General features: G+C 44.7%; 1 protein-coding gene across 10 annotated transcripts in view; it reads left to right on the top strand.

The window, feature by feature from the left end:
* Positions 1-27,293, top strand: part of ttc6 (tetratricopeptide repeat domain 6) — a 630,178-nt gene that overhangs the window by 133,853 nt on the left and 469,032 nt on the right. For all 10 annotated transcript variants that reach the window (XM_070879081.1, XM_070879080.1, XM_070879076.1 and 7 more), the window contains one exon: positions 1,936-2,193. In XM_070879081.1, coding sequence (XP_070735182.1) covers positions 1,936-2,193 — 258 coding nt within the window. The remainder of the gene's footprint in view (positions 1-1,935; positions 2,194-27,293) is intronic.

Below are 27,293 nucleotides of genomic sequence, written 5' to 3'. Positions count from 1 at the left end.
TGGGTTCCGCCAGGATCATTCGGCTCCAGGCCTCATTACAGCCTTGGTTCAAACATGGACAAAAGAGCTGAATTCTAGAGGTGAGTTGAGAGTGACTGCCCTTGACATCAAGGCATCATTTAACTGAGTGTGGTATCAAGAAGCTCTTATAAAATTGATGTCAATGGGAATCATTGGAAAAACCTTCCACTGACTGGAGTCATACGTAGCACAAAGAAAGATGGCTGTGATTGTTGGAGGCCAATCACCTCAGCCCCAGGATATCGCTGCAGGAGTTCCTCAAGTCAGTATCCAGGGCCAACCAGCTTCATTAATGACCTTCGCTCCATCATAAGGTCAGAAGTGGGGATGTTTGTTGATGATTGCACAGTGTTCAGTTCTACTTGCAACTCCTCATAATGAAGCAGTCCATGCCCGCATGCAGCAAGACCTGAACAACATTCAAACTTGAGCTAATAAGTGGCCCCCAGGTGTTGTGATCTGGATAGTGAAAGCAAATGTAAGCTTGCCAAATTTGTTGACAGCACAGAAGGTACTTTTACATTGGTGTTTGTTTAGTTTGGATCATGTCTTGGCAATGACTCCATTTTCCCCCAAAAAAGAATTGTAGGCCTTTGAAAATGTGGGTCTACAGTTCTGCCATCAAAATAAGAGAGCTATTTTTAGTAGTGCAAGTAGGGGGAACTAGTGCACAATTCTGTGATCTGAATTAAACAACCCTCACTGTTAAAATGCGTTAAAATATGGAATGTGTAGAGACAGAGGATGCAGCTGAAGATCTGCAGAAAAGAAGCTGGGGGTTATTTAGATCAGTTACGCAATTGGGCAAACAAATGGAAATAACATTTTCTATAAGTTGGTGTACATTAGTTGAAAAAAATTGCAGCATAATGTATATGGTATGAATGGAATTGAATCAACACAGGGAGACTTAAGGACCTGGATTTTCTGAGCTGGCAGGGCGGGCATCGTTCCTTCCCACAGCTCCTAATGTGATCCTGGTGGATGTCCTGTGGTCAATTCATGTAAATAATTTTGGATGGATTCCAGCAGTATTTCCAATCCCGGTCAGTCACTCCTACCCTTGGAGGAGGATGAAGTATTAAATTACTTTTTAAATTTAAATTTCTCCAGTTTTCTTACTTCAGTGAATTGCTCTGCAATACATTATACTAATCTGTGATCTATGTTAAAACTTAAATCCCCAACAGTGCCTTAGCAATTCTGGATGCCAGGAATACAATGGGGTATCTGCTGTCCAGTGTTGCTGGCATTAATAACATAAAATACATTGGATGACATATTTCCAAGATTTTAATTTGAGCATCCTTGCCCAAATAAGTCATAATAAGACAGGATAGTAGATGCTGAGTAAATTAGTGAGAATAACTTTATAAAGGGTATTAGGAGCTTCTTTACTCAGCAGTGATATCTAGCAAGTATAGTAATAAAGACAAAAACATGAGAGATGCATCTGGATACTGAACTGGAAGTGTTAGGGTATTAGAGAAGATGATCTTTGATGGACCAAATGGCATTTTCTTATAATTTTACATTTTATCTACAATAAGCATATCCCAGAAAGTGGCCAAAGAGATGCAGAGCTGCCTGCTATTTTGATCAGGGAGTGAGTGATATGTTGCACAGGTGGATCTAAAGGGAAGAAAGTAATTTGCAAAATAGAGGAGGGGAAGAAATAAACAAACCGTAACACATTGAATTATAAAACTCTACAACTAAAAGGTGTCAAGTTTAAATCATGGAATTGAAGGTTAACAACAAAGGGGCAATTTTCCAACTTTACTCTCCTGGTGCTCTGTGAATGCACATATTAAAAATGAGGGAACGTACTGTACATGATTTTCAGAAAATGATCTCTTTAGTGTTAAAATATTTCTTTAAAAATTAATCATGCTAATATTTTTTATTATTTAGATTGATCATAAGATTACAGAATCTTTCACAGAAATCGATCATAAGGTCAGACTGGAGGAAGAAACCACAAAGGATTTGGACAGCACTGTAATAAGTACAATTACTCCTCCAGCAACAGAGCAACCACCAAAAGCTGTAGCTGCACCTACTGGAGCACAAATGATACCTTTAAAACAAACTACCTTTGAGGTTACAGACAGTTTGCAAGATTCTCTAACCAATGAGGAAGCAGAAAAGGTTCTTGCATTACCTGCAGAGGTAGGTTTTAAAACCATTTAACTGCTTTGTTTTGAGAATCTCATCTACTTTGAGTCTGTCTGTTTATATAATTTTCAAATTTCTATATTCTCTCTTGTTTGTTGTTAAGTCTTCTAAGGCTAATTTTACATTTATGTAAGGTATTTAAGATGATTAAAGGATTTGATAGGATAGATAGAGAGAAATTATTTCCTTTGGTGGGGAGTCCAGAACAAGAGGACATAATCTTAAAATGAAAGCGAGATCATTCAGGAGTGATGTCAGGAAGCATTTCTTCACATAAAGAGTAGTGGAAATCTGGAACTCTTTTCCCCCGCCAAAAAAAAGCTGTTGGGGCTAGGTTTCTTGAAAATTTCAAAATGAGATTGATAGATTATTGTTAGACAAGGGTATTAAAGGTTACGGAACCAAGGCAGATAGATGGAGTTGAGATACAGATCAGCAATTATCTAATTGAATGGTAGAATAGGCTCGAGGGGCTGAATGGCCTACTTCTGTTCTTATGTTCCTCTTTAGAATAAGTGGAAAAAATGGAGACCAAACAGGAAGTAATGAAGTATCGTGTCCAATTCTGGGCACCTAATTTAGGGCCCAGAATTCGCCACCGGAAGGATTGATTTAGCTCCATTTTTTGGAGCTAAAAGGTTTTTTTTGGAGCTAAATAAATTTAGGGCCATTTTGCTAGTTTCGCCAGTGGTGTAATGTCGTCCTTAAAAAATAAGGGCAGATTTTTTTGAGAACCATTTTTGTGACGTCACTCGGGATCAAACCCAACAATAACGCCATTTTTTGCGAGTTTCCCCAATAAGGATATTTTAAGGACAGTGGTAAATAGCACTTTTAAAAAGCTTGTCTTACCTGGTGGAATTAGATGGAAATCGGCAATAACAGGGCCAAGCTGGTAAATGGAACTAAAAGTTAAAGCTTTGGGAGGGAATAAAACCTATATTTTATATAAGAATGATAAATACTCTCTATTCTGTGTCTTCAGCTGGTTCATTTGCCATGCCAACAGAGACAGCGTTAAGATATAAACCCCAGGAAACCTATAGTGATGATTTCATCCTTTGTTGAACAAGAATGGGAAAGAATGATTCTCCATTACAGAACCATAGCCAGGGTTGAAGTAAAACCTCTGATTTCTCTGTCCTGTGCCCGTATTTGGGCGGGACCCTATTTCTAGCCCAAGGAACTAGCGCGCTGTCCCAACCCGACCTGGGAGACAACACCACCAGCAGCAGCAGGGAGATAAAGTGCAACAGCCCAAGGACATGAAACTGCATGGACATAGAAACATAGGCCCCAAGTTTCCACACGCGGCGAAAAAGGCGCCCCTCAGAGCTGGGCGCCTGTTTTTCGCGCCGAAAACGGTGCCTGAAAAAAAACGCGGTATTCTCGAGCTCCTTGGAGCTCGATGTCTGCTTGGCGCGGCGCACAGGGGGCAGAGCCTACCACTCGCGCCGATTTTGTAAGGAGGAAGGGGCGGGTACAATTTAAATGAGGCTTCTTGGTGCCGGCAACCCTGCACGTGCGCGTTGGAGCGTTCGCGCACGCGCAGTCTGAAGTAAACATTGGCACTCGGCCATTTTTAAAAGTGCTGCAGAAAAAGTGAAGATTTGTTTCTTGGACCCCTGCAAAGGCTTGCATTTTAATTTTCTTGATATTTCTGTGTGTGAGGGAGTGCTTTTAGCAGCACTGCTGAATAAATCACCTGCTGAAATCAGTGAATTCAGCTTTTCACTGCTAAACTTGCAGAACCGGTGCCTGCAAATTAAGGACTGTGTGTTTGGAGAAATAAAAGTGCCAATTCAACTTTGCAATGGATCAACGTCCACCAAGAACAAAGAATTTCTTGCATGAGGAAGCAAACCATTGCATAATATGTGGTGCACCCATTCTGCAAATTTAAATATAAAGATGTCGATGTGGCTGCCTCTCCCTGTCCAAATGGCCTCAGTCAGTCCCCCTCACAGCTCGAAGGCTGCTGCTGCTCCCGACCAGCCACTGACGCCGCTGCAATCCCATGGCCGAATGGCCTCAAGTCCGTCCGGGTGCTGCATCTTCGCGGGAAATGAAGGCCTGCCTCAAGCACCAAGGCTGCTTGCTGCCTGCCCCCGAGACCGACGCCACACCGCTGTCTCAAGCACTGAAGCTCAGCACCAAGGCTGCTTGCTGCCTGCCCCTGCCGTCGAGACCGATGCCACATCGCTGCTTGAAAGGCCTGCCTGAAGCACTTTCACACAGGTAGGAACATGGTTTATTTAATCTTTTCTTTGCTTATAAATTTTTATTCAGGTTGGATTTATTTGTATAATATTTGTATAAGTATAACTAAGGATTGATTGTAGAATTTAGTGACTTCCCTCCCCCCCCCACCCCACCTCGTTCCCAACGCCTAATTTGTAACCTGCGCCTGATTTTTTAAAGTGTAGACAAGGTTTTTTCAAGCGTACAAAAATCTTCACTTGCTCCATTCTAAGTTAGTTGGAGTACGTTTTCAGTGTGGAAACTTTCAAATCAGGCGTCAGTGGCCGGACACGCCCCCTTTTGAAAAAGAAATTCAGTTCCAAAGTGAAACTGTTCTACCTGACTAGAACTGCAGAAAACTAAATGTGGAGAATTCCGATTTCCAAGATACTCCGTTCTACACTAATTGCTCCTAAAAACCAGGAGCAAATCATGTGGAAACTTGGGGCCATAGAAACATAGAAAATAGGTGCAGGAGTAGGCCATTCGGCCCTTTGAGCCTGCACCACCATTCAATAAGATCATGGCTGATCATTCATCTCAGTACCCCTTTCCTGCTTTCTCTCCATATCCCTTGAACCCTTTAGCCGTAAGGGCCATATCTAACTCCCTCTTGAATATATCCAATGAACTGGCATCAACAACTCTCTGCAGTAGGGAATTCCACAGGTTAACAACTCTCTAAGTGAAGAAGTTTCTCCTCATCTAAGTCTTAAATGGCTTACCCCTTATCCTTAGACTGTGTCCCCTGGTTCTGGACTTCCCCAACATCGGAAACATTCTTCCTGCATTTAACCTGTCCAGTCCCGTCAGAATTTTATATGTTTCGATGAGATCCCCTCTCATCCTTCTAAACTCCAGTGAATACAGGCCCAGTCGATCCAGTCTCTCCTCACATGTCAGTCCTGCCATCCCGGGAATCAGTCTGGTGAACCTTCGCTGCACTCCCTCAATAGCAAGAACATCCTTCCTCAGATTAGGAGACCAAAACTGAACACAATATTCCAGATGAGGCCTCACCAAGGCCCTGTACAACTGCATTGAGACCTCCCTGCTCCGATATTCAAATCTTCTAGCTATGAAGGCCAACATACCATTTGCCTTCTTCACTGCCTGCTGTACCTGCATGCCAACTTTCAATGACTGATGTACCATGGCACCCAGGTCTCGTTGCACCTTCCCTTTTCCTAATCTGCCGCCATTCAGATAATGTCCTTCCTTCGTGTTTTTGCCCCTATAGTGGATAACCTCACATTTATCCACATTACACTGCATCTGCCATGCATTTGCCCCCTCACCTAACCTGTCCAAGTCACCCTGCAGCCTCTTAGTGTCCTCCTCACAGCTCACACCGCCATCCAGTTTAGTGTCATCTGCAAACTTGGAGATATTACACTCAATTCCTTCATCTAAATCATTTATGTATATTGTAAATAACTGGGGTCCCAGTATTGAGCCCTGCGGCACCCCACTAGTCACTGCCTGCCATTCTGAAAGGAACCCGTTTATCCTGACTCTCTGCTTCCTGTCTGCCAACCAGTTCTCTATTCACGCCAGTACATTGCCCCCTATACCATGTGCTTTAATTTTGCACACCAATCTCTTGTGTGGGACCTTGTCAAAAGCCTTTTGAAAGTCCAAATACACCACATCCAGTGGTTCTCCCTTGTCCACTCTATTAGTTACATCCTCAAAAAATTCAAGAAGATTTGTCAAACATGATTTCCCTTTCATAAATCCACGCTGACTTGGACCGATCCTGTCACTGCTTTCCAAATGCGCTACTATTTCATCTTAATAATTGATTCCAACATTTTCCCCACTACTGATGTCAGGCTAACCAGTCTATAATTACCCATTTTCTCTCTCCATCCTTTTTTAAAAAGTGGTGTTACATTAGCTACCCTCCAGGCCATAGGAACTGATCCAGAGTCGATAGACTGTTGGAAAATGATCACCAATGCATCCACTATTTCTAGGGCCACTTCCTTAAGTACTCTGGGATGCAGACTATCAGGCCCCGGGGATTTATTGGCCTTCAATCCCATCAATTTCCTAACACAATTTTCCGCCTAATAAAGATTTCCTTCAGTTCCTCCTTCTTACTAGGCCCTTGGTTCCCTAGTATTTCTGGAAGGTTATTTGTATCTTCCTTCTTGAAGACAGAACGAAAGTATTTGTTCAACTGATCTGCCATTTCTTTGTTCCCCATTATAAACTCACCTGAATCTGACTGCAAGGGACCTATGTTTGTCTTCACTAATCTTTTTCTCTTCACATATCTATAGAAGCTTTTGCAGTCAGTTTTTATGTTCCCTGCAAGCTTCCTCTCATACTCTATTTTCCCCCTCTTAATTAAACCCTTTGTCCTCCTCTGCTGAATTCTAAATTTCTCCCAGTCCTCAGGTTTGCTGCTTTTTCTGGCCATTTTATATGCCTCTTCCTTGGATTTAACACTATCCTTAATTTCCCTTGTTAGCCACGATTGAGCCACCTTCCCCGTTTTATTTTTACTCCAGACAGGGATTTAGAATTGTTGAAGTTCATCCATGTGATCTTTAAATGTTTGCCATTGCCTATCCACCGTCAACCCTTTAAGTATCATTCGCCAGTCTATTCTAGCCAATTCACGCCTCAAACCATCGAAGTTACCTTTCCTTAATTCAGTCTCATTTCCAACCAAGACAGACTTGTTAAAGGAGTTTAGGGGCTGTGTTTATGAGAGAGAGAGAGAGAGAGGAGATAGAATGAAACGAGACAGAGAGAGAGAAAGAGAGAGAATGGAACAAGACAAAGAGAGATTGAACTCAAAATTCTATGTGGTCAGGTCATGTTTATTTTACAGAACAAGTTTCACTAAAAGATGGCTAAATATCCATTCACCAGCTTCAAACCAGTGAATAAGGAATTTTTTGGTCAGAGTAATCTCCCCGCCTGCATTTTAACTTTAGAGCCTTAAGTATATGCTGTGTTGGGCATGCGCAGAACGGGCGTTATTTTTAAGGTGAAAAAGTTTAGCTCCGTCTTTAAAAATTGAGGTATTATAAGGCTACACCAAAATTTTAAAAACTTTTAGCGAATCTTAGGCCTTATTTTTTTTAGCACTATTTCAGCATAAAAAATCGTCGGTTGTTCGGAAATAGCGCCAAAAAACGGAGCTATTTTTCAATGTGGAATTTCGAGCCCATATTAGAAAGGATGTCAAGGCCTTGGATAGGGTGCAGAGGAGATTTACTAGAATGGTACTGGGGATGACGGTCTTTCGTTATGTGGAGAGACTAGAGAGGTTGGGATTGTTTTCTTTGGAACAACAAAGGTTGAGGGACGATTTAACACATTTTGTAGGGTTTTGATAGAGTAGATATATAGCGGGTCTAAAATTTTGGTTGGAGGATTCCTTTGGACGAACGCCTCCGACCCGAGAATTTTTAACGAAAATACTTGGTGATCCCAGAGGTGCCTTAGATTGCGGTCGGAGGCCTTCTTTCCCATGCATCGGAGTACGTCCACGTCTTCCAGGTACGCACGGAGAACTGGAGTCACATGGGCCTGGACAATCAATCACAGTACAGTATTCTCATTGATAGCAATGGAACTCCGTATCTCCGAGTTCTCATTGATATCAATGAGAAAAAAAAACACCCAAACAAAACACAACAAACAAATTAACACCTCACAATTCCAAAAACCAATTGAAATTAAAGTTAATCAAAAGTTTTATAAAAAAAATACTTTTTGGATTTTTTTTTAAAGTGGTTTAATAGGGTTTAAAATAAATTTACCTTAGTAGACAGGGTTTTTAATATAAAAATGTGTTTTTAAATGTTATTTTTTCAGGTGTATACCCTTGAGAACTGGGTCCGATGACTCCAAAGCTATGGGCAGCCTTCTTCTCAGTCTCTGCTGGGAAGATGGCACATCCTTACCCACTCCCTACTTCTCCGTTTCCCTCGTGCTCTGTGAATTACTAGGTACCACTTCCTCATTAATATTGCCTAATTCCACCGCCCCCCGTCCTATCTCGGCATATAAAAGTATTTGAACTGGTGCATGGGAGTTGAGGAAGCAAGTAGCACTGAGGAGGTTATGGCAGAGGAACAAGGAGCAGAAGGACTCTGCAGTAACTCAGAGTGAGCTTGAGTCTGATCTAATTTATTTATCTCCCTCTTCATCATCATCATCATATTTATAAACATCATAGTTCACAAGGAAGTAGTTGTGTCTTTGTTTCTGTTCCTTCTCCTCCTCATTCTTATCCTTACCCTTCTCATTCTTCTAATTCCCTCATCCTACTCTCCTTATTTTCTCATCCTCCTCAGCATCATCATTGTCTTCCTCCTCCTATACCCACCCGCACCCCCCCACCCCATACTATGTGGTGGAGTTGCAGTAAAGGGAGGTATAAGCTAAAAAGCATAATATAAGCATTACCCCCTTGGGAATTAGAAAACAGAAAAGGGGCATAAGCTTGCAGTTCTTCTCAGGGAGTCCCTGGCAACTATGTAGATGTTCACTCATTAACTTGGCACCATACCCCCAACAGCGCCATCTCCCCTTGCCCATCAGCTCAATGGCCTGCTCCTCATAGGATGTAAGGTAGTTCAGGCTGTGGATGGCCTGTCCATTGGCCTGCCTCTTTTGGTCATTGTGCACAATTTTCTCCTGCAACAATATTGAATGAATAAGCAGTTGAAGAGTTTATGCAAAGTGACATAGGAGAGCTGAAATAAGAGATGAGGTGGTATCACCCTGTTAAAATGGAAGAATAGGGTTTTATAGTTGCGTATGAAAGTAATTGCTGTTGGGGGAGATGGGTGGACATTCTGCAAGATCCCAGTGTCCCTCTTAGCCAGGGTGTATTGTGAAGGGTTAATTGTATAGACTTACTTTTAGAGGATGATGAGTGATGGTGGTGTCCAAGGAAGAAAAGGACGAGTGGCTGGTTTGTCAGGTCAAATCATTGAACTTTTTGCGGCATGGTTCTGCAGTTCTGAAGTTGAGAGAGTTAGCATTCAGTGCTAGTGCCAGCTCCTTGCAACAGATTTTGCAGGGTGGTCTCAGTGAAACTATGGCATTTCCTTTGCTTCTGTGTCATACTACTGGTTCTGTAGTTTAGTACCACTCCTGCGGGGAGCTTGCTGAGTGTGAGGTGGAGCATGGCAGCGAGGAAGATTGAGAAGAGGGTTGGCGCAATGACGCAGCCCTGTTTGGGTCTGTAATGGATCCGTTGGTAAGGATCACGGCCTGTATGTCGTCGTGCAGCAGGCGGAGGATGGCGCCGAACTTTTGGGGGCATCCGAAACGGAGGAGAACGCTCCATAGACTCTCGCAGTTGACAGTGTCAAAGACCTTTGTTCGGTCAAAGAAGGCCATGTACAAGGGTTGGTGCTGTTCCCTGCATTTTTCTTGCAGCTGTCGTACTGTAAAAATCATGTCCGTTGTGCCCCATAGGGGACGAAATCCGCACTGTGACTCCGGGAGGAGCTCCTCAGCCACAGGGAGAAGACGGTTGAGGTGGACTCTAGCGACGACTTTCCCAGTGGCTGATAGCAGGGAGATTCCTCTGTAGTTGCCACAGTCGGACTTGTCCCCTTTTTTAAAGATGATCATGATCACTGCATCTCTGAGATCTCCTGGCATGCTCTCCTCCTTCCAGATGAGAGAGATGAGGTCATGCATTCGTGCCAACAGTGCCTCTCCGCCATACTTCAGTGCCTCAGCGGGGATTCCATCCGTTCCTGTAGCCCCCTAGTCATCAAGATCCATGGCGCGGCCCGGGACAACGTCGACCATTTCCCATACCTTGGGAGCCTCTTATCAACAAGTGCAGACATTGACAACGAGATTCAACACCGCTTCCAGTGCACCAGTGCAGCCTTCGGACCTGAGGAAAAGAGTGTTCAAAGACCAGGCCCTTAAAACAGCCACCAAGCTCATGGTCTACAGGGCTGTAGTAATACCCACCCTCCTGCATGGCTCAGAGACATGGACCATGTACAGTAGACACCTCAAGTCGCTGGAGAAATACCAACAACGATGTCTCCGCAAGATCCTGCAAATCACCTAGGAGGACAGACGCACCAACATTAGTATTCTCGACCAGGCCAACATCCCCAGCATTGAAGCACTGACCGCACTTGATCAGCTCTGCTGGGCAGGCCACTTTGTTTGCATGCCTGACACGAGAATCCCAAAGCAAGCGCTCTACTCGGAACTCCTTCACGGCAAACGAGCCAAAAGTGGGCAGAGGAAACGTTTCAATTACATTCTCAAAGCCTTCCTGATAAACTGCAACATCCCCACCAACACCTGGGAGTCCCTGGTCAAAGACCGCCCTAAGGGGAGGAAGTGCATCTGGGAGGGCGCTGAACACCTCGAGTCTCATTGCGGAGAGCATGCAGAAATCAAGCGAGGCAGTGGAAAGAGGGTATGGCAAACCAGTCCCACCCACCCTTTCCCTCAACGACTGTCTATCCCACCTGTGACAGGGACTGTGGTTCTCATATTGGACTGTTCAGTCACCTAAGAACTTATGTTTAGAGTGGAAGCAAGTCTTCCTCGATTCCGAGGGACAGCCTATGATGATGGTGTCATATCTTTCTGCCTTCTTTGCCTGCCTCTGCCTGTTTTTCCTGTGTTAAACAATCCTTGTAAAATGGCACAAAAACACTTGAGACATCCAGTCAAGCTAGCTGACAGTCAATTCACTTTCCACTTTACCTGCTGCACCTCCAGGCTGTTGCTGCAATCTTCATCCAGAACTGGCTTTTTAATTTTTGCTCTGATTTCCAAGCACCCAGCACATTATTCCCATTTTATACAAGATTTACGCCATTGGCTGTTTCAATGAATATGCAACTTGCTGGCCCATGAAATTCTGGTGCAGTCTTTAGGTCATTGGCATTTATTTCCCATTGGCATTTATGCACTGTAACTAATTATGTGGAATTTCAGCGCCTACAATTTTGCGAGGAAGCTGTGACAGAACATTGCCGGTTCCTGTTGCCAAACTTAGCAACCACTGCCAGACAAGGTTTGCTGCCTTAAATTTTTTTAATTATTATTATTTAATGTCGGGATGTAGCATTACTCCAAGGTCGATATTTATTGTCCTTCCCTAGTTGCTCTGTTAAGGTAGTGATGAGCATTCTTCTTGAACCGCTTGTAGTTGTATCAAACTGCTACGAGCAGTTCAAGAAGAATGCTTACCACTTTAGGATTATACATAACAACAACAACTTGTATTTATATAGCACCTTTTATGAAAAAATTGACACCAAGCTGCATAAGACGAAATTAACATAGGTGACCAAAAGCTTGGCCAAAGAGGTGTGTTTCAAGGAATGTCTTGAAGGAGGAAAGAGAGGTAGAGAGGCGGAGAGGTTTAGGCAGGAAGTTCCAGAGCTTGGGGCTTAGGTAAAAAAGGCACGGCCACCAGTGGTTGAGAGATTATAATCAGGAATGCTCAAGAGGGCAGAATTAGAGGAGCACAGACATCTCGATAAAGACACTAGGTAAAGATAGTTGCTTTCTTTCCCTAAAATATATTAATGAACCGGTTGGGTTTTTACAATAATTTAGCAGCTCTATGGTCAATTTTGCTGGTTCCAGCTTTTTATTTCCATACTTTTCTTTTAGTGATCTGTACCTTGATCAGGCAGTCATGTAGCACTGCACAGATGAGTGTTGTGGACTCTATCAGAGCAGATATCACTGACTGGTGCTTTCTACTGTAGAAGTGGGTGACACTAGATGCTGTGAGGTACTGAGCTGAGGGTGGACAGTAAACTCCAGCACCTCTGCCTCTTGGGCACCTTGTGGGCAGAAGAAGAATATATTTTAGAATTCTGGCACCAAGGAACCTCTTGAAACAGAGCCTAAAATCTAGTGTGCTTCAGTGCTATAGTGTATGTCTCTGTGCGAGTGAGTGAGTGAGTAAGTTGAAAACAAATGAAAAATGAAGGATATTACTAGCCATTAGCTTAACAAATGCTTTTTACCTTACCATCCCCAACGTCTTCTATTATCTCCAGGCCAGAGGACCCAGGGACTTCTCCTTGTAAGGAGTCAGGTGGATTAGATGAGGTGACCCCTTTCTGGTTGGTATGCACCGCTGCCTGTTAAATGCAACCTTCTCCTGCAAGCAGATAGATAAGCTATGTATAAGGAAGGAAAAGAAAGAACTTTCATTTATATAGCCTCTTTCATGATCTCAGGACATCCCAAAGTGCTTTACAGCCAATTAAGTATTTTTTTTGTTTGAAGTGTAGTCACTGTTGTAGTGTACACACCACAGCAAGGTCGCACAAGATAATCTGTTTTAATGATGTTGGTTGAGGGTTAAATATTGGCCAGGACACTGGGGAGAATTTCTCTGCTTTTCTTGTAATAGTGTTCTGGGATTGTTTACATCCACCTGAGAGGTTTAACATCTCATTCGAAAGACTTGCTTTGACAGTACAGCATTCCCTCAGTACTGCACTGAAGAGTATGAGAGAAGATGTTTGTTAAAGTGCTCAACCAGCATCCATCTTATGCGAGTATATGAATATGCAGCATGCTTGATATTTGTTTACCACTTTGAATAGGCAGCACTACTCTTCAGTGCAGTACTGAGGGAATGCTGTATTGTCAAAGCAAGTCTTTTGAATAAGATGTTAAACTTCTCAAGGTGGACGTAAACAATCCCAGAGCACTATTACAAGAAAAGCAGGGAAATTCTCCCCAGTGTCCTGGCCAATATTTATCCCTCAACCAACATCACTAAAACAGATTATCTTGTGCGACCTTACTGTGGTGTGTACACTACAACAGTGACTACACTTCAAACAAAAAAAATACTTAATTGGCTGTAAAGCACTTTGGGATGTTCTGAGATCATGAAAGAGGCTATATAAATTAAAGTTCTTCCTTTTCCTGAGTGAAACATGGATGTGCGAATAACTAGGGCATAGACACGAATAACTAGGGCAGTAGACAGGACTTTAAACTAATGAAGGGGGGTATGGGAGGATTCAGAAAAGAGTAAATTTTAAAGCAGCAAGAGAAATGTCACAACTCTAGAGCAGAGCAGAGTTTTGGTTAAAAATAAGCAGAGTGGATCAGGAAGGGGCAGAGAGAGTAACAAAGGTAATAGGGCAACTGTTACTAAGATGAAATCAGGGAAAAATAGAAAAAAGTCAAAGCTAAAGGCACTATATTTGAATGTGCGAAGCATTCACAACAAAGTAGATGAATTAATAGTGCACATAGAAATTAACAGATTTAATCTAATAGCCATTACGGAGACGTGGTTGCAAAGTGACCAAGGTTGGGAACTAAATATTCCAGGATACTTAACTTTTAGAAGAGCTAGGTAAAATAGAAAAGGAGGAGGGGGGGCCCTGATAATAAAAGATGGGATAAAGATTATAGAGAAACGGGCCAAAATTGCCCTCCGCCCGAAACGGGGCGCACCTACCGATTTCGAAGGGTTCCGTCTGCCCCAATGCGTGGGGCAGACAATACGGAGAAATGCAGGTCTTTGTGGTTTTTTTTGGAGCGGGGTGAAAGTGGTCTCATCATCGGGGTGGAATTGCGGTCGAGTTGGAGTAGCCACCACTTGTGGGGCGGAAATGGGGGCAGGTCAGAGTGGCCGACGCTCCAGGTCAGCCACTCCGACCCGCCCCCATTTCCGCCCCGTGGTTAAAAGAGCGAACTCTGCAGCCACTTTAGTGGCAAACACAGGGCCACCAAGGAGGGTTTCAGCTGGGCCAGCGGCCTGACACCCAAGAGGGGGTTGCCTGCTGGCGGCCCGGCCGAACCCACGGGCATAATTGTCAGCCCGACCTGGCAGTCAGCCGACAATAAAAAACTAAATGGCGTCGTCGGCAGCGCTACCTCCCCTTTAAGGGCGCCCGTGCCGCCCAGCCACAAAAAGGGTACTGACAAAAAAAAGCTGTCGGGGGCAAAAAAAAGTGTTGGCTCCGCTCCTGCGGGGCAATTCTGGAAAGGGGCAATTTCCCGTGGGCTAATTTCTGAACAATGGTCGCCGCCGGTCTCTAAGGGACCGGCGCGTGCACGACGTGGCGGGAAAATGGACAGGGCAGTCCCCTACACTGCTGCATAACTAAAGGAGGGTAAAATGCAAAATGGCGGCCCCTCCGCTGTGATTCGGCAGCCAATCCACACCGACCTGTGGCCGATGCTTTCAGGTAGCCATGGCCCTTATAGAAAGGGACAATTTCGGCCCCAAAGGATCTTGCCTCGGAAAATCAAGAAGTAGAATTGTTTGGGTGGAGCTAAGAAACAGCAAGGGGCAGAAAACAGTGGTGGGAGTTGTTTATAGGCCCGTAAACAATAGTTGTAATGTCGGGCAGAGTATAAATCAGAAAATTAGAGGTGCATGTAACAAGGGTAATATAGTAATCATGGGGGACTTTAATCTACATATAGACTGGGCAAACCAAATTTGCAGTAATACTGTGGAGGATGAATTCATGGAATGTATACAAGATAGTTTTCTAGATCAGTATGGTGAGGAACCAACTAGCGAACAGGCTATTTTAGATCTAGTATTGTGCAATGAGAAAGGGTTAATTAATAACCTTGTAGTAAAGGGGCCCTTAGGGAAGAGTGACCATAATATGATGGAATTTTATATTAAGTTTGAAAGTGATTTAGTTAAATCCAAAACTAGTGTCTTAATTCTAAATAAAGCAAACTATGTAGGTATGAGGGGTGAGTAGCTAAGGTAGATTGAGAAACTACATTAAAAGGTATGACGATAGACAAGCAATGGCTAGCATTTAAAGAATGAATACATAATTTAGATTCCTTTAAGGCACAAAAACCTCACCGGGAAAGTGTTCCAACCGTGGCTAACAAGAGAAGTTAAAGATATTATTATATCAAAGGAAGAGGCTTATAATGTTGCCAAAAAGAGCAGTAAACCTGAGGATTGGGAGGATTTTAGAATTCAGCAAAGGAGGACCAAGAAATTGATTAAAAAGGGAAAATAGAATATGAGAGTAAACTAGCGAGAGACATAAAAACAGACTGGAAAAGTATGTAAAAAGGAATAGATTAGCGAAAATAAATGTGGGTCCCTTACAGGCTAAGACAGGAGAAATTATAATGGGGAATAAGGAAAAGGCAGGAAAATTAAACAAATACTTTGGGGTCAAAAATCCCCTATTATGCGCCCCCTGTTAGCGCCTCCAGCAAATGCTAATGTGATGCAAAAGTGCTTTCGCCCGGCGGGTGGGTGGGGGCACTACTGGCTCCCACAAAATTGCGTGGGACTGAGCGGAGGCACGAATACAGTAGCGCTGTGCCTCACTGGTAGCGCACAGGCTGCTGCGCCAGCGCCATGCATGCCAACCACTTTTCGCCCTGTGGCAGAAATTGGCCAGCCTCGCAGGTCGAGTACTGGGCCGCATACCCATTGCGGGCCGAAAGTTAAAGGGGAGGTGCGCTGCACTGCGTGCTGCAATTTTTTTTCCCGACTCAACAGTCGGGCCCCGTGCAACGCTGTCGCAGGGTCCGTGCCCTGACCATACAGCCCGGCACTCTGTTTCGGTGCTGGGCTGCGGCCACGGCACCACTCATCCAGGGTGGCCCAGTGGAGGCCATCAAAGGGTTTACAGAGCTCGCAGCGTCCCTCCCCTTTAATGGAAGGGGAGGGGCGTTAAAACACATTAGCGCTACGCGGAAAGGCCATGTAGAGCTCCGTGATGTGCCCTGATAGTGTCCCCGATCCCGTCCCAAAAGGAAGTGGAGCACGTGACATTGCACTCCATTTCCTGTGAGGGGTAACCCGAATTTCGCTTCCAGGGCAGGACTTCTGCGCTGAGTGCAGAATGTCTGGCCCCAGAGCGGTTACTGCCCCCAACTGGGGTGATAGCCAAATCCAACCCCTTTGTGTCTGTCTTCACGGAAGAAGATGCAACAGATCTCCTGGAAATAGTGGAGAACCAAAGGATAAGCGAGAATGAGCAACTGAAAAAAATTAGTATTAGTAAAAAATAGTACTGGAGAAATTAATGGGACTGAAAACCGATATATCCCCTGGACCTGATGGCCTACATCCTATGGTTTTTGAAAGAGGTGGCTATAGAGATAATGAATGCATTGGTTGTCATCTTCCAAAATTTCATAGATTCTAGAATGGTTCCCACGGATTGGAAGGTAGCAAATGTAACCTTCACTATTTAAGAAAGAAAGGAGAGAGAAAACGGGGAACTACAGACCAATTAGCCTGACATCAGTAGTAGGAAAAATGCTAGAATCTATTATTAATGATGTGGTAACAGGGCACTTAGAAAATAATAATAGAATTGGGCAGAGTCAGCATGGATTTATGAAAGGGAAATCATGTTTGACAAATCTGTTAGAGATTTTTTGAGGTTGTAAGTAGCAGAATAGATAAGGGGGATACAGTGGATGTAGTATATTTGGATTTTCAGAAGGCATTCGGTGAGCTGCCACAGTGAGTGGGCAAGAACAAGGCAAATGGAATATAACGGGAGAAATGTCAAGTTTTCCACTTTGTTAGGAAAAATAGAAAAACAGAGAATTTTGTAAATGGTGAGAGATTGGGAAATGTTGTTCAGAGGGACCTGGGTGTCTTTGTACACGAATCACTGAAAGTTAACATGCAGGTACAGCAAGCAATTAAGAAAGCAAATGGTATGTTGGCCTTTGTTACAAGAGGATTTGAGTACAAGAGTAAAAGGGGCCGAAATTGCCTCTCTCCATAAGCTCCATTACGGCCTCTAAGAGGCGGGATTGGAGCGGAGAGGCCTCGGCTGACCCAACCGAAATTGCCCCCAGGCTGGAAGCAGTGGGAACGGGTTTCTGCTCTGCCCGTTTTTCCGCCGCATCAGGTACGTGTCGACCCCACACTAACTGGCGGTGACTCCCTTTCCGTCCCCCTGCAGGTAATTGCCCTGCAGGGGCGGCACCGCTGCCAGTCGGTGCCACTGACAGCTTTCCCCAGTGGGTGCCAGGCCGCTGGCCCGGTCGAAACCCTGGTGGCCCAGTGGATCTAACTGAAAACTCGGCAGAGTTTGCAGCAGCCCTCCCCTTTAACTGAACTGAACAGGAGCAGCGCGGACGACTAGTGACTAGTCGGGGCGGCTGACTCGCTGCAAGGGCACTTCCGCCCCGTAGCCTCCTGGAACACAGCTCCGATCCAAAAAAAAATTCAAAGTGGTGAATTTTTCCGGTGGGGCAGAGAAAAACTTTCCAAAATGGTAGGTGCACTCTGTTTGGGGCGGGGCTCAATTTCGGCCCCAAGATGTCTTATATATAGGGCCCTGGTGAGACCACAGCTAGACTATTGTGTCTCATTAAAATATACAAAATACTTACAGGGCTTGTCAGGGTAGATGCAGGGAACCATTTAGGACTGAGGTGAGGAGAAATTTCTTCACAGAGGGTGGTGAATCTTTGGAATTCTCTATCCCAGAGGTTTTTGGAGGCTCATTCATTGAGTATATTCAAGACAGAGATCGATAGAATTTTGGATATTAAGGGAATCAAGTGTTTACAATATACAATATACATAGATGACCTGGAAGAGGGGACAGAGTGTAGTGTAACAAAATTTGCAGATGACACAAAGATTAGTGGGAAAGCGGGTTGTGTAGATGACACAGAGAGGCTGCAAAGAGATTTAGATAGGTTAAGCGAATGGGCTAAGGTTTGGCAGATGGAATACAATGTCGGAAAATGTGAGGTCATCCATCTTGGAAAAAAAAACAGTAAAGCGGAATATTATTTGAATGGGGAGAAATTACAACATGCTGCGGTGCAGAGGGACCTGGGGGTCCTTGTGCATGAATCCCAAAAAGTTAGTTTGCAGGTGCAGCAGGTAATCAGGAAGGTGAATGGAATGTTGGCCTTCATTGCGAGAGGGATGGAATACAAAATCAGAGAGGTCCTGCTGCAGCTGTACAGGGTATTGGTGAGGCCGCACCTGGAGTACTGCGTGCAGTTTTGGTCACCTTACTTAAGGATATACTAGCTTTGGAGGGGGTACAGAGATGATTCAATAGGCTGATTCTGGAGATGAGGGGGTTACCTTATGATGATAGATTGAGTAGACTGGGTCTTTACTCGTTGGAGTTCAGAAGGATGAGGGGTGATCTTAGAGAAACATTTAAAATAATGAAAGGGATAGACAAGATAGAGGCAGTGAGGTTGTTTCCATTGGTCAGGGAGACTAGAACTAGGGGGCACAGCCTCAAAATACCGAGCCAATTTAAAACCGAGTTGAGAAGGAATTTCTTCTCCCATAGGGTTGTGAATCTGCCCAAGGAAGCAGTTGAGGCTAGCTCATTGAATGTATTCAAATCACAGATAGATAGATTTTTAACCAATAAGGTAATTAAGGGTTATGGGGAGCGGGCGGGTAAGTGGAGCTGAGTCCACGGCCAGATCAGCCATGATCTTGTTGAATGGCGGAGCAGGTTCGAGGGGCTAGATGGCCTACTCCTGTTCCTAATTCTTATGTTCTTATATGGGGATAGTGCAGGAAAGTGGAGTTGAGCTAGAAGATCAGCCATGATCTTATTGAATGGCGGACGAGGCTCTAGGTGCCGAATAGCCCATGCCTGCTCACATTTCTTATGGTCTTATGTGCTTTTGCTTTTGGAACATATATCAATAGTTAGCAGAGTGTTGTGTATTCTCCCTCTGCGATGCTTCATCAATGTGGCAGTGAAATGCTGTTAAGGTACTGTATTGTCATCCAAAATGCCAGTTTTTTGTGTTGTGCTATTAATGAATACCCAACTGTGGATACCACAAATTCCTATCTCAGCTACGATGTCAATGGCGAGCACCAAGTGGAAGTGCAAAAAAGACACAGGAAAAGCTGGATAATGAATCACTCAAGGAGCCGTTAAGATGCCTTGTAAAGCAGCATTGTACAATTAAGCAACATATGAAGACACTTGTCTTGGAAATCTTCCAGCAAATTTCTTCCTCACCTGCTCCCAGATTTGGAGCAATTGTGAGAAAGCATTTATTTTTTTAGCTACCTCCACTGAAGATGCATCCTCACAACTGGAGGATAGTCCTCAGCTCCGTAAAGAACCATGTTTCTTTGCAGAACCTCCAAGGCTGCTTCATTGAATAGATCACTTCTGATTTGTGCCCCTGTTCTAACTATTTCAACCTCTTCAGTAACACAGCAGCTTTAAGAGCAATCAGCAGCAACTGAGCAACAAGTAAGTACATTTTTATGAATGTTTAGCTACCAGTACAAGACCATCCATAATTGTATACATCTTAACAGCAACTGGACCAGCCACATAAATACTGTGGCAACAAGAGCAGGTCGGAGACTGGATATTCTGCGGCGAGTGTCTCACCTCCTGACTCCCCAAAGCCTTTCCACCATCTACAAGGCACATGTTAGGAGTGTGATAGAATACCCTCCACTTGCCTGGATGAATGCAGCTCCAAAAACACTCAAGAAGCTCGATATCAGCCAGGACAAAGCAGCCAGCTTGATTGGCATCCCATCCACCACCTTAAACGTTCACTCCCTGCACCACTGGGGCGCACCATGTCTACAGTGTGTACCATTCTACAAGATGTACTGCAGCAACTCACCAAGGCGTCTTCGGCAGCACCTCCCAAACCCATGACCTCTACCACCTGGAAGGACAAGGCAGCAGGCACATGGGAACACCACCACCTGCAATTTCCACTCCAAGTTACACACCATCCTGACTTAGAAGTATTTTGTCGTTCCTTCTTCGTCGCTGAGTCAAAATCCGGGACTCCCTCCATAACAGCACTATGGGAATACCTTCACCACATGGACTGCAGCGGTTCAAGAAGGCAGTTCATCACGGGCAATTAAAGATGGGCAATAAATGCTGGTCTTGCCAGTGATGCCCACATCCCATTGAACGAATAAAAGAAAAATTGGAGTAACTTTGTCTGTGTCCCTGTAGGGAAGTACTTCCATTTGGTACTTTCCATTATCAGCATTGCTGAAATAGGAACTTGTGAAATTTGTAGTCTGGTATTCAGTAATAGCGCAGCACATTGGTGTTCTGACATGTTGGACCACCATACAGTCAATCATCTGTACTTAAGGAACACATTTGTCAGCTTGACTCTGTTGGTATCACTAAGTTAGAGATTGCAGCTTCAAGCCCTGCACCTGCACTTGAGCCCATAATCTAGCCTAACACATCAGGACAGTACCGAGAAGTACTGTCTTCCTCTGCATAAGATGTTCAACCAGTCTGCTTGTTCAGGTGTTAATATTTGATTAAGAGCAAGTTCTCTATTGCCCTGGTCAACATTCCTCCTTTGACCAAGACCACCAAAAACAGATCAACTGGTGATTCATTTCAGTGCTATCTGTGATCTTGCTGTCTGAAAGATAGCTACACCTTTGTCTTATACAGTCATTACTGCAACTCAAAGTAATTTGTCAGAGACTTGATATAGTGTGCTAGCTAAATTAAAGTCTTTGGCCTAGAAATTCCATACCTGTGCGCTGGCCATTAATGCTGGTTTGCTGCAAAAAAAATGGCGGCTGATTTGCTTCTGTCCACCTCCGGCATGGGACATGGTGGCTGTCATTTTGGTAAGGGCCATAGTGCGAGTGATGCACACATCCTTGTGATCCCTTGCTCGAACGATGATGTAGTCGAGCAGGTGTCAATGCTTGGAGCGAGAGTGTTGCCACGATGCCTTGTACTTGTCCCTCTGGCGGAACAAGGCGTTGGTGATGACAAGGTCATGTTCTAGGCATTTTGTCAGGAGCAGGTTACCGCTGGAGTTGGTTTTCCCTACCCGTTCTCTGCTGATCACGCCTCCCCAGAGCTCTGTGTCCTTATTGACTCTGGACTTGAAGTCGCCGAGGCGGATCAGCGTGTCATCCGTAGGGATACGGGACAGGGATTGTTCGAGGCTGGAGTAAAATCCCTCTTCGACCTCATCTGTTGCGTCGAGTGTTGGCACGTACGCACTGATTACTATGGCGCACTGGTTCTGGGATAGGGTGAGTCAGAGAGTCATGAGACATTCACTAATCCCGCAGGGGGAGTCTCTGAGACGGTCGATCAGCTCATGCTTGATGGCGAAACCGACTCCAACGAGGTTCAACACCACCTCCAGCGCAGCCTTCAACCGCTGAGGAAGAGTGTGTTCGAAGATCAGGCCCTCAAATCTGGCACCAAGCTTATGGTCTACAGGGCTGTAGTGATACCCGCCCTCCTGTATGGCTCATAGCCGTGGACCATATACAGTAGACACCTCAAATTGCTGGAGAAATACCACCAACGATATCTCCGCAAGATCCTGCAAATCCCCTGGGAGGACAGATGCACCAATGTCAGTGTTCTCGATCAAGTCAACATCCCCAACATCGAAGCACTGACCACACTTGACCAGCTCCGCTGGGTGGGCCACATTGTTTGAATGCCCAACACAAGACTCCCAAAGCAAGCTCTCTACTCAGAACTCCAACATGGCAAGCGAGCCCCAGGTGGGCAGAGGAAACGTTTCAAAGACACCCTCAAAGCCTCCTTGATAAAGTGCAACATCCCCACCGACACCTGGGACTCCCTGGCCAAAGACAGCCCAAAGCGGAGGAAGAGCATCCGGGAGGGCGCTGAGCACCTCCAGTCTTGTTGCCGAGAGCATGCAGAAAACAAGCCCAGGCAGCGGAAGGAGTGTGCGGCAAACTAGGCTCCCCACCTACCCTTTCCTCCAACGACTATCTGCCCCACCTGTGACAGAGACTGTAATTCCCGTATTGGACTGTTCAGTCACCTGAGAACTCACTTTTAGAGTGGAAGCAAGTCTTCCTCGATTTCGAGGGACTGTCTATGATGATGAAAGGCCATAGCGCTATCGTTGACTATGCTGGCCCCTGAAATGAGAGTGAGCAGATCGTGACGTCAATCGCCGTGCAACACCTGACTTGACGTCACGTCTGCAAACTTGGACATTCTTGCTCTTGGACATTCTTGGGTCCTAAACATGTTCAGAAAAGCTTGTGTGAAGCAACCCTGTAGAGATGCTGTCAGCGCTTCTTAAAAGGACGCACAAATGTTTCAGGTAAATTTGGATTTAAGCTTTTGGACTGTTTTTTAAATATTTAATTGAAATAGTGACTTGGAGCAATAGATGTTAAAAGTTTTTCAAGTGTGCAGGGAGTGCTGCTGCAAGCCTGCAAGGCTTCAGGTGGTAAATGAAGGCCTCTGAGAAGACAGTATATGCTGGAAATACTCAACAGGTCAGGCAGCATCTGTGGAGAGAGAAACAGAGTTAACATCTCAGGTCGAGATACTGACTGACCTGCTGAGTATTTCCAGCATTTTCTGCTTTTATTTCAGATTTCCAGCTCGCAGAGAGAAGAGGAAGATGCAGAAGAGGAAGATGCAAAAGAGGAGGAAGTAGAAGGGAAGGAAGCAGAAGGAAGCAGAAGGAAGGATGCAACCCAGTCAGCCCCTTTCTGGCCAGGATATCCAGGATGGAATCATCCGCCTGTGGTACCAATGACCAGAACCCCAATTCCCCTTTCAACATTTGTCACATTTTACCTTCCCTCACAGTGTCCTCTTGGCAACAATGCTGCAATAAAAGCCACCACAAAGCAAACTTTCCAATCCAACTTTATATATCAATCCATCCAATGTGACATCAAAAATTCAACTAATCACCCTTGTGCATTACATGAGACTGTCTTGCCTTTGCCTATCCTAGTTATGCAGTGCCATCCCAGTGGCTGCAGCATGGCTGTTGACTTTCAGTAGAGGACACTGCAGATGGCCATGCAGGACAATCTCAAGAGCTGGTGGCTCGGATTGTGAAATTGAGCTTCGTTATTTTTTCTTCTTCTTCTTTGCTCCCTCTTCTTGGTCAACCACAGGCTGGGCAGGCTGAATTTCTTGGGTGTGTTCAATGAGGAAGGCACCAGGGTAGTGTTGTAGTGAGGGAGGGTTGTAAAGCAGGAGCTGCATGTTTACATCATGTGCAGCTCGTAAATCAGAAGATATTGTGGGATGAGGGGGAAGTGGGATGTGAGAAGGAGGATAACGTATGAGGATACCAGCATTTCATCAAAAAATCTGCAAAAGGACATAGACAGGCTAAGTGAGTGGGCAAAAATTTGGCAGATGGAGTATAATGTTGGAAAGTGTGAGGTCATGCACTTTGGCAGAAAAAAATCAAAGAGCAAATTATTATTTAAATGGAGAAAGATTGCAAAGTGCCGCAGTACAGCGGAATCTGGGGGTACTTGTGCATGAAACACAAAAGGGTAGTATGCAGGTACAGCAAGTGATCAGAAAGGCCAATGAAATCTTGGCCTTTATTGCAAAGGGGATGGAGTATAAAAGCAGTGAAGTCTTGCTTCAGCTATACAGGGTACTGGTGAGGCCACACCTGGAATACTGCGTGCAGTTTTGGTTTCCATATTTACAAAAGGATATACTTGCTTTGCAGGCAGTTCAGAGAAGGTTCACTAGGTTGATTCCGGAGATGAGGGGGTTGACTTATGAGGAAAGGTTGAGTAAGTTGGGCCTCTACTCATTGGAATTCAGAAGAATGAGAGATGATCTTATCGAAACATATAAAATTATGAGGGGGCTTAACAAGGTGGATGCAGAGAGGATGTTTCCACTGATGGGGGAGACTAGAACTAGAGGGCATGATCTTAGAATAAGGAGTCGCCCATTTAAAACTGAGATGATGAGAAATTTCTTCTCTCGGAGGGTTGTAACTCTGTGGAAATCACTACCTCAGAGAGCTGTGGAAGCTGAGACATTGAATAAATTTAAGACAGAAATAGACAGTTTCTTAAACGATAAGGGGATAAGGAGTTATGGGGAGCGGGCAGGGAAGTGGAGCTGAGTCCAGGATCAGATCAGCCATGATATTGGACGGCGAAGCAGGCTCGAGGGGCCGTACGGCCTACTCCTGTTTATATTTCTTTTGTTCTTATCTTGTATCCTTTCAGCCATGCCCTTGCTAAGAATGGCCAGCACCATCTCCTCCAAGGGGATGAAGTGAAGCTAGGAATGTAAGGTGTGCCCTGTGTTTGGTATAGATTGTTGGTGGGTGAGTTACGGTGGGGGTTCCTACAATGAGCAATGTGTGAGGGTAGTTGTGCAGTTGGTAGGAGACGGCTGTTGAAGATGCAGTCACTGACCTTGACCTCTGGTCTGAGGTCATGAAACTTCTTTGTGCACTGGAGCCAGGATGTAGGGGTGACACTGCTGGCAGTGATGGCCTCGGAGATCTGGTCCCATATCATTCCTTCTGGAGATTCTCCTGGTCCCTGTGGGTAGAGGACCTCTCTTGCAGTGATGACCACCTTCACAAAGCTGGAGCGCTGCGAGTGAGACGTTGGGTGCCCCTTCCCTGGCTTGCTAAGCAATTTGTGTCAGTGCTAAAGCACTTTTACCATTTTTTTTACCCGTGGAAGGCAGTTCAGCTTTGATTTTTTTTTTCATTTTAGAAGGCAGTTTCCCTTTTAGGGATCGACACTGCTTTCTAAAATGATAGCCTTGCTTTAAGACAACGCTGCTCTTGCTCCAGGAATGCCATGGCCACACTATGTTGGGCCTCCTGCTGAGAAGCTGGAAAAAGAGAGTTGCACTCCAGGTTTTGTGCTGCGCTAATTTAAATTAGCAGGCAGCCCCAAAATACCGGTGCTGCCTGCACTATTAGTGCGGGCGGCCGCTAACTGCATCCCACGGTGGCACCGGCAGTTTTCCGGCCTACTCCAATTTCTAGGCCTTTATTTTTCTTTGACATCAATAGTTCTCTCTTTCTGATTATGTACCTTCAAGGTCATAGGGAATTCAGTTAACTATCTTTCTTGATTAATTTTTTTGCCCAACCCTTTACTTAATTTCATGTGCCTTTTTTTAAGTGTGGTAGAGTGAGAGATGAATTTTGTGATTATCATTGTCTGTGCAGGAGGAATGTGGACTTGGACCTTAGCCACCTGAAATGAGTATCAACCACTCCTAGATGTGACATAGCCAATAGTTAAAGTGGAATTTGTTAAGTGCCCGGTCAAAAATGGAATAGGGAGCAGGGCTTTGGACAGGAAGCAGGACTTGATCATGGAGTTAATCCACATTTGCTCTTACTTAGGGTGGGAAGCACAAATCTTCCAGTGGGAAAGCTGCACAAGACTTTGGCCAGGTCAAGATATACAGGACACAAAGTATAGGCCCAGGAGTCAAGGACAGCACAGGGCAAGAAATGCAGGACTTGGGTTGGGGCAAGGTGAGAAACCCAGGACTCAAGGCAGGAGAACAAGCAAAGGACTTGGGGAGAGAGGGAAGCATAGGACTTAAGATGGACTAAAAAGCACAAGAGTTGAGACATGGGGAGAGAGACAACAACAGAACTGAGTCAAGTAAAAGTTAAGGGCAGAATACCATACTGGACCATTGCAACCGACTTAAGCCACAGGATAAAGCACAGGCCATATGTAGCATAAAGTTTTCCCAACACTTTTAGAAGGGCACCAGGGAGATATTTTCCACATTAGTATTGCTCTGGCCCACCTGAGTAATATTGCCAATTTTATGCCAATTTCTGTCCAAGTAGGACAATATAGCACTGTGATTTTGTGTCCAGGTGAACTAGTTTGTAACTAGATATCTTTGTTTCACAGCTGTCATTCTACAGCTGGCCAGGGGAAAGGACTTTTAACTGATCAATCTGGACAGGATTTCAACATGGGATTCAGAGGCGATAGGACAATATTCTACATCTCAGTACCTGGTTCAGTAATTTTTTGCCTAGTCAACAAAACAATTCAGATCTGCATACTTTCTGCTGCATTTCTTGTGTTTATAAACACACTGATAATGGGTAGCTTTTTGTAATTGCTGTACTGCATGAATTGAAATAAGTATTATTGATCAATAAAGGTATTTCATAATAGAAAAGGATGTGAAATCAGTAAATATAATGTGGACAGATTTTAGTAAGCTGAAATAATGGCCATGAATTTGCTGGGAAAATAAAGGCAAGTTTAATGTGCACAATGTTATTAGTGTGTAAATCATCCAGCAAGGAAGAGATACACCATGAGTTGTGAATCGCTGTAAATTGCTGGACAATTTGCGTCACTCTGCTCTTAGCCTCATGAAAACAACAGCTCACCATCAACCTCCCTGTGAGTTTCAAGAAATTAGCGCATTGAGCCTGGATTTTTAGTTGGATTATGCCTCTGTTTGTGCCCGGAGGGACAGTAAAGGCTGTCAAAATGCTTACTGCCTGGGTAGTCAGCTTCCAGTGTCCCGCAGGGAATTTTGGTGCCGGTTTTGCGGTGGTGCAAAACGCTACCGCCTCGCTGTGAAGTTTCATTCAGATTGCAATGTCCCCCTAACGCCCCGGTCGCTAAATTAGGTGGAAACGCCGCATTTAACATCCGGCCCAAGTCATGGTCCCACAGTTGAATAGGCACTATTCGCAGCGTATTTAAAGTGAGGGAGGAGGATCCTAAATCGAAGTCACATTGAGTGCAATGTTTCCACACAGCATGCTGAGTGAACCTCTGCCATAAAAGTGGCATATTTATCTACCATTACAGGGTCCTTACAACTTCAGTGAAATAATTTAATGGGGGCATTACTACTTCACCAGAGTCGCCTTCTCCATGCTCTTGTTAGACGGCGTGAAGATGGAGGGCTGCTGGCCATGTCGGGCCACGGATGAGGAGAGGCCGTAGACATCTGGACAGGAAGCCTTACTCCCCACGGGCTTACAGGCAGCAACGCTCATACCTCAAGCTCTCTGAGGAGCAGTGTGTGAGAAGGCTGTGCATCTGAAAGGAAGTGCTGACAGAGATATGCTCTCTCCTACAGGCAGAC

The sequence above is a fragment of the Pristiophorus japonicus genome, chromosome 4 (assembly GCF_044704955.1).
Source record: "Pristiophorus japonicus isolate sPriJap1 chromosome 4, sPriJap1.hap1, whole genome shotgun sequence".
Lineage (NCBI taxonomy): Eukaryota > Metazoa > Chordata > Chondrichthyes > Pristiophoridae > Pristiophorus > Pristiophorus japonicus.
The sequence above is the reverse complement of the archived record's forward strand: the minus strand, read 5'-3'. Positions and strand labels throughout refer to the sequence as shown.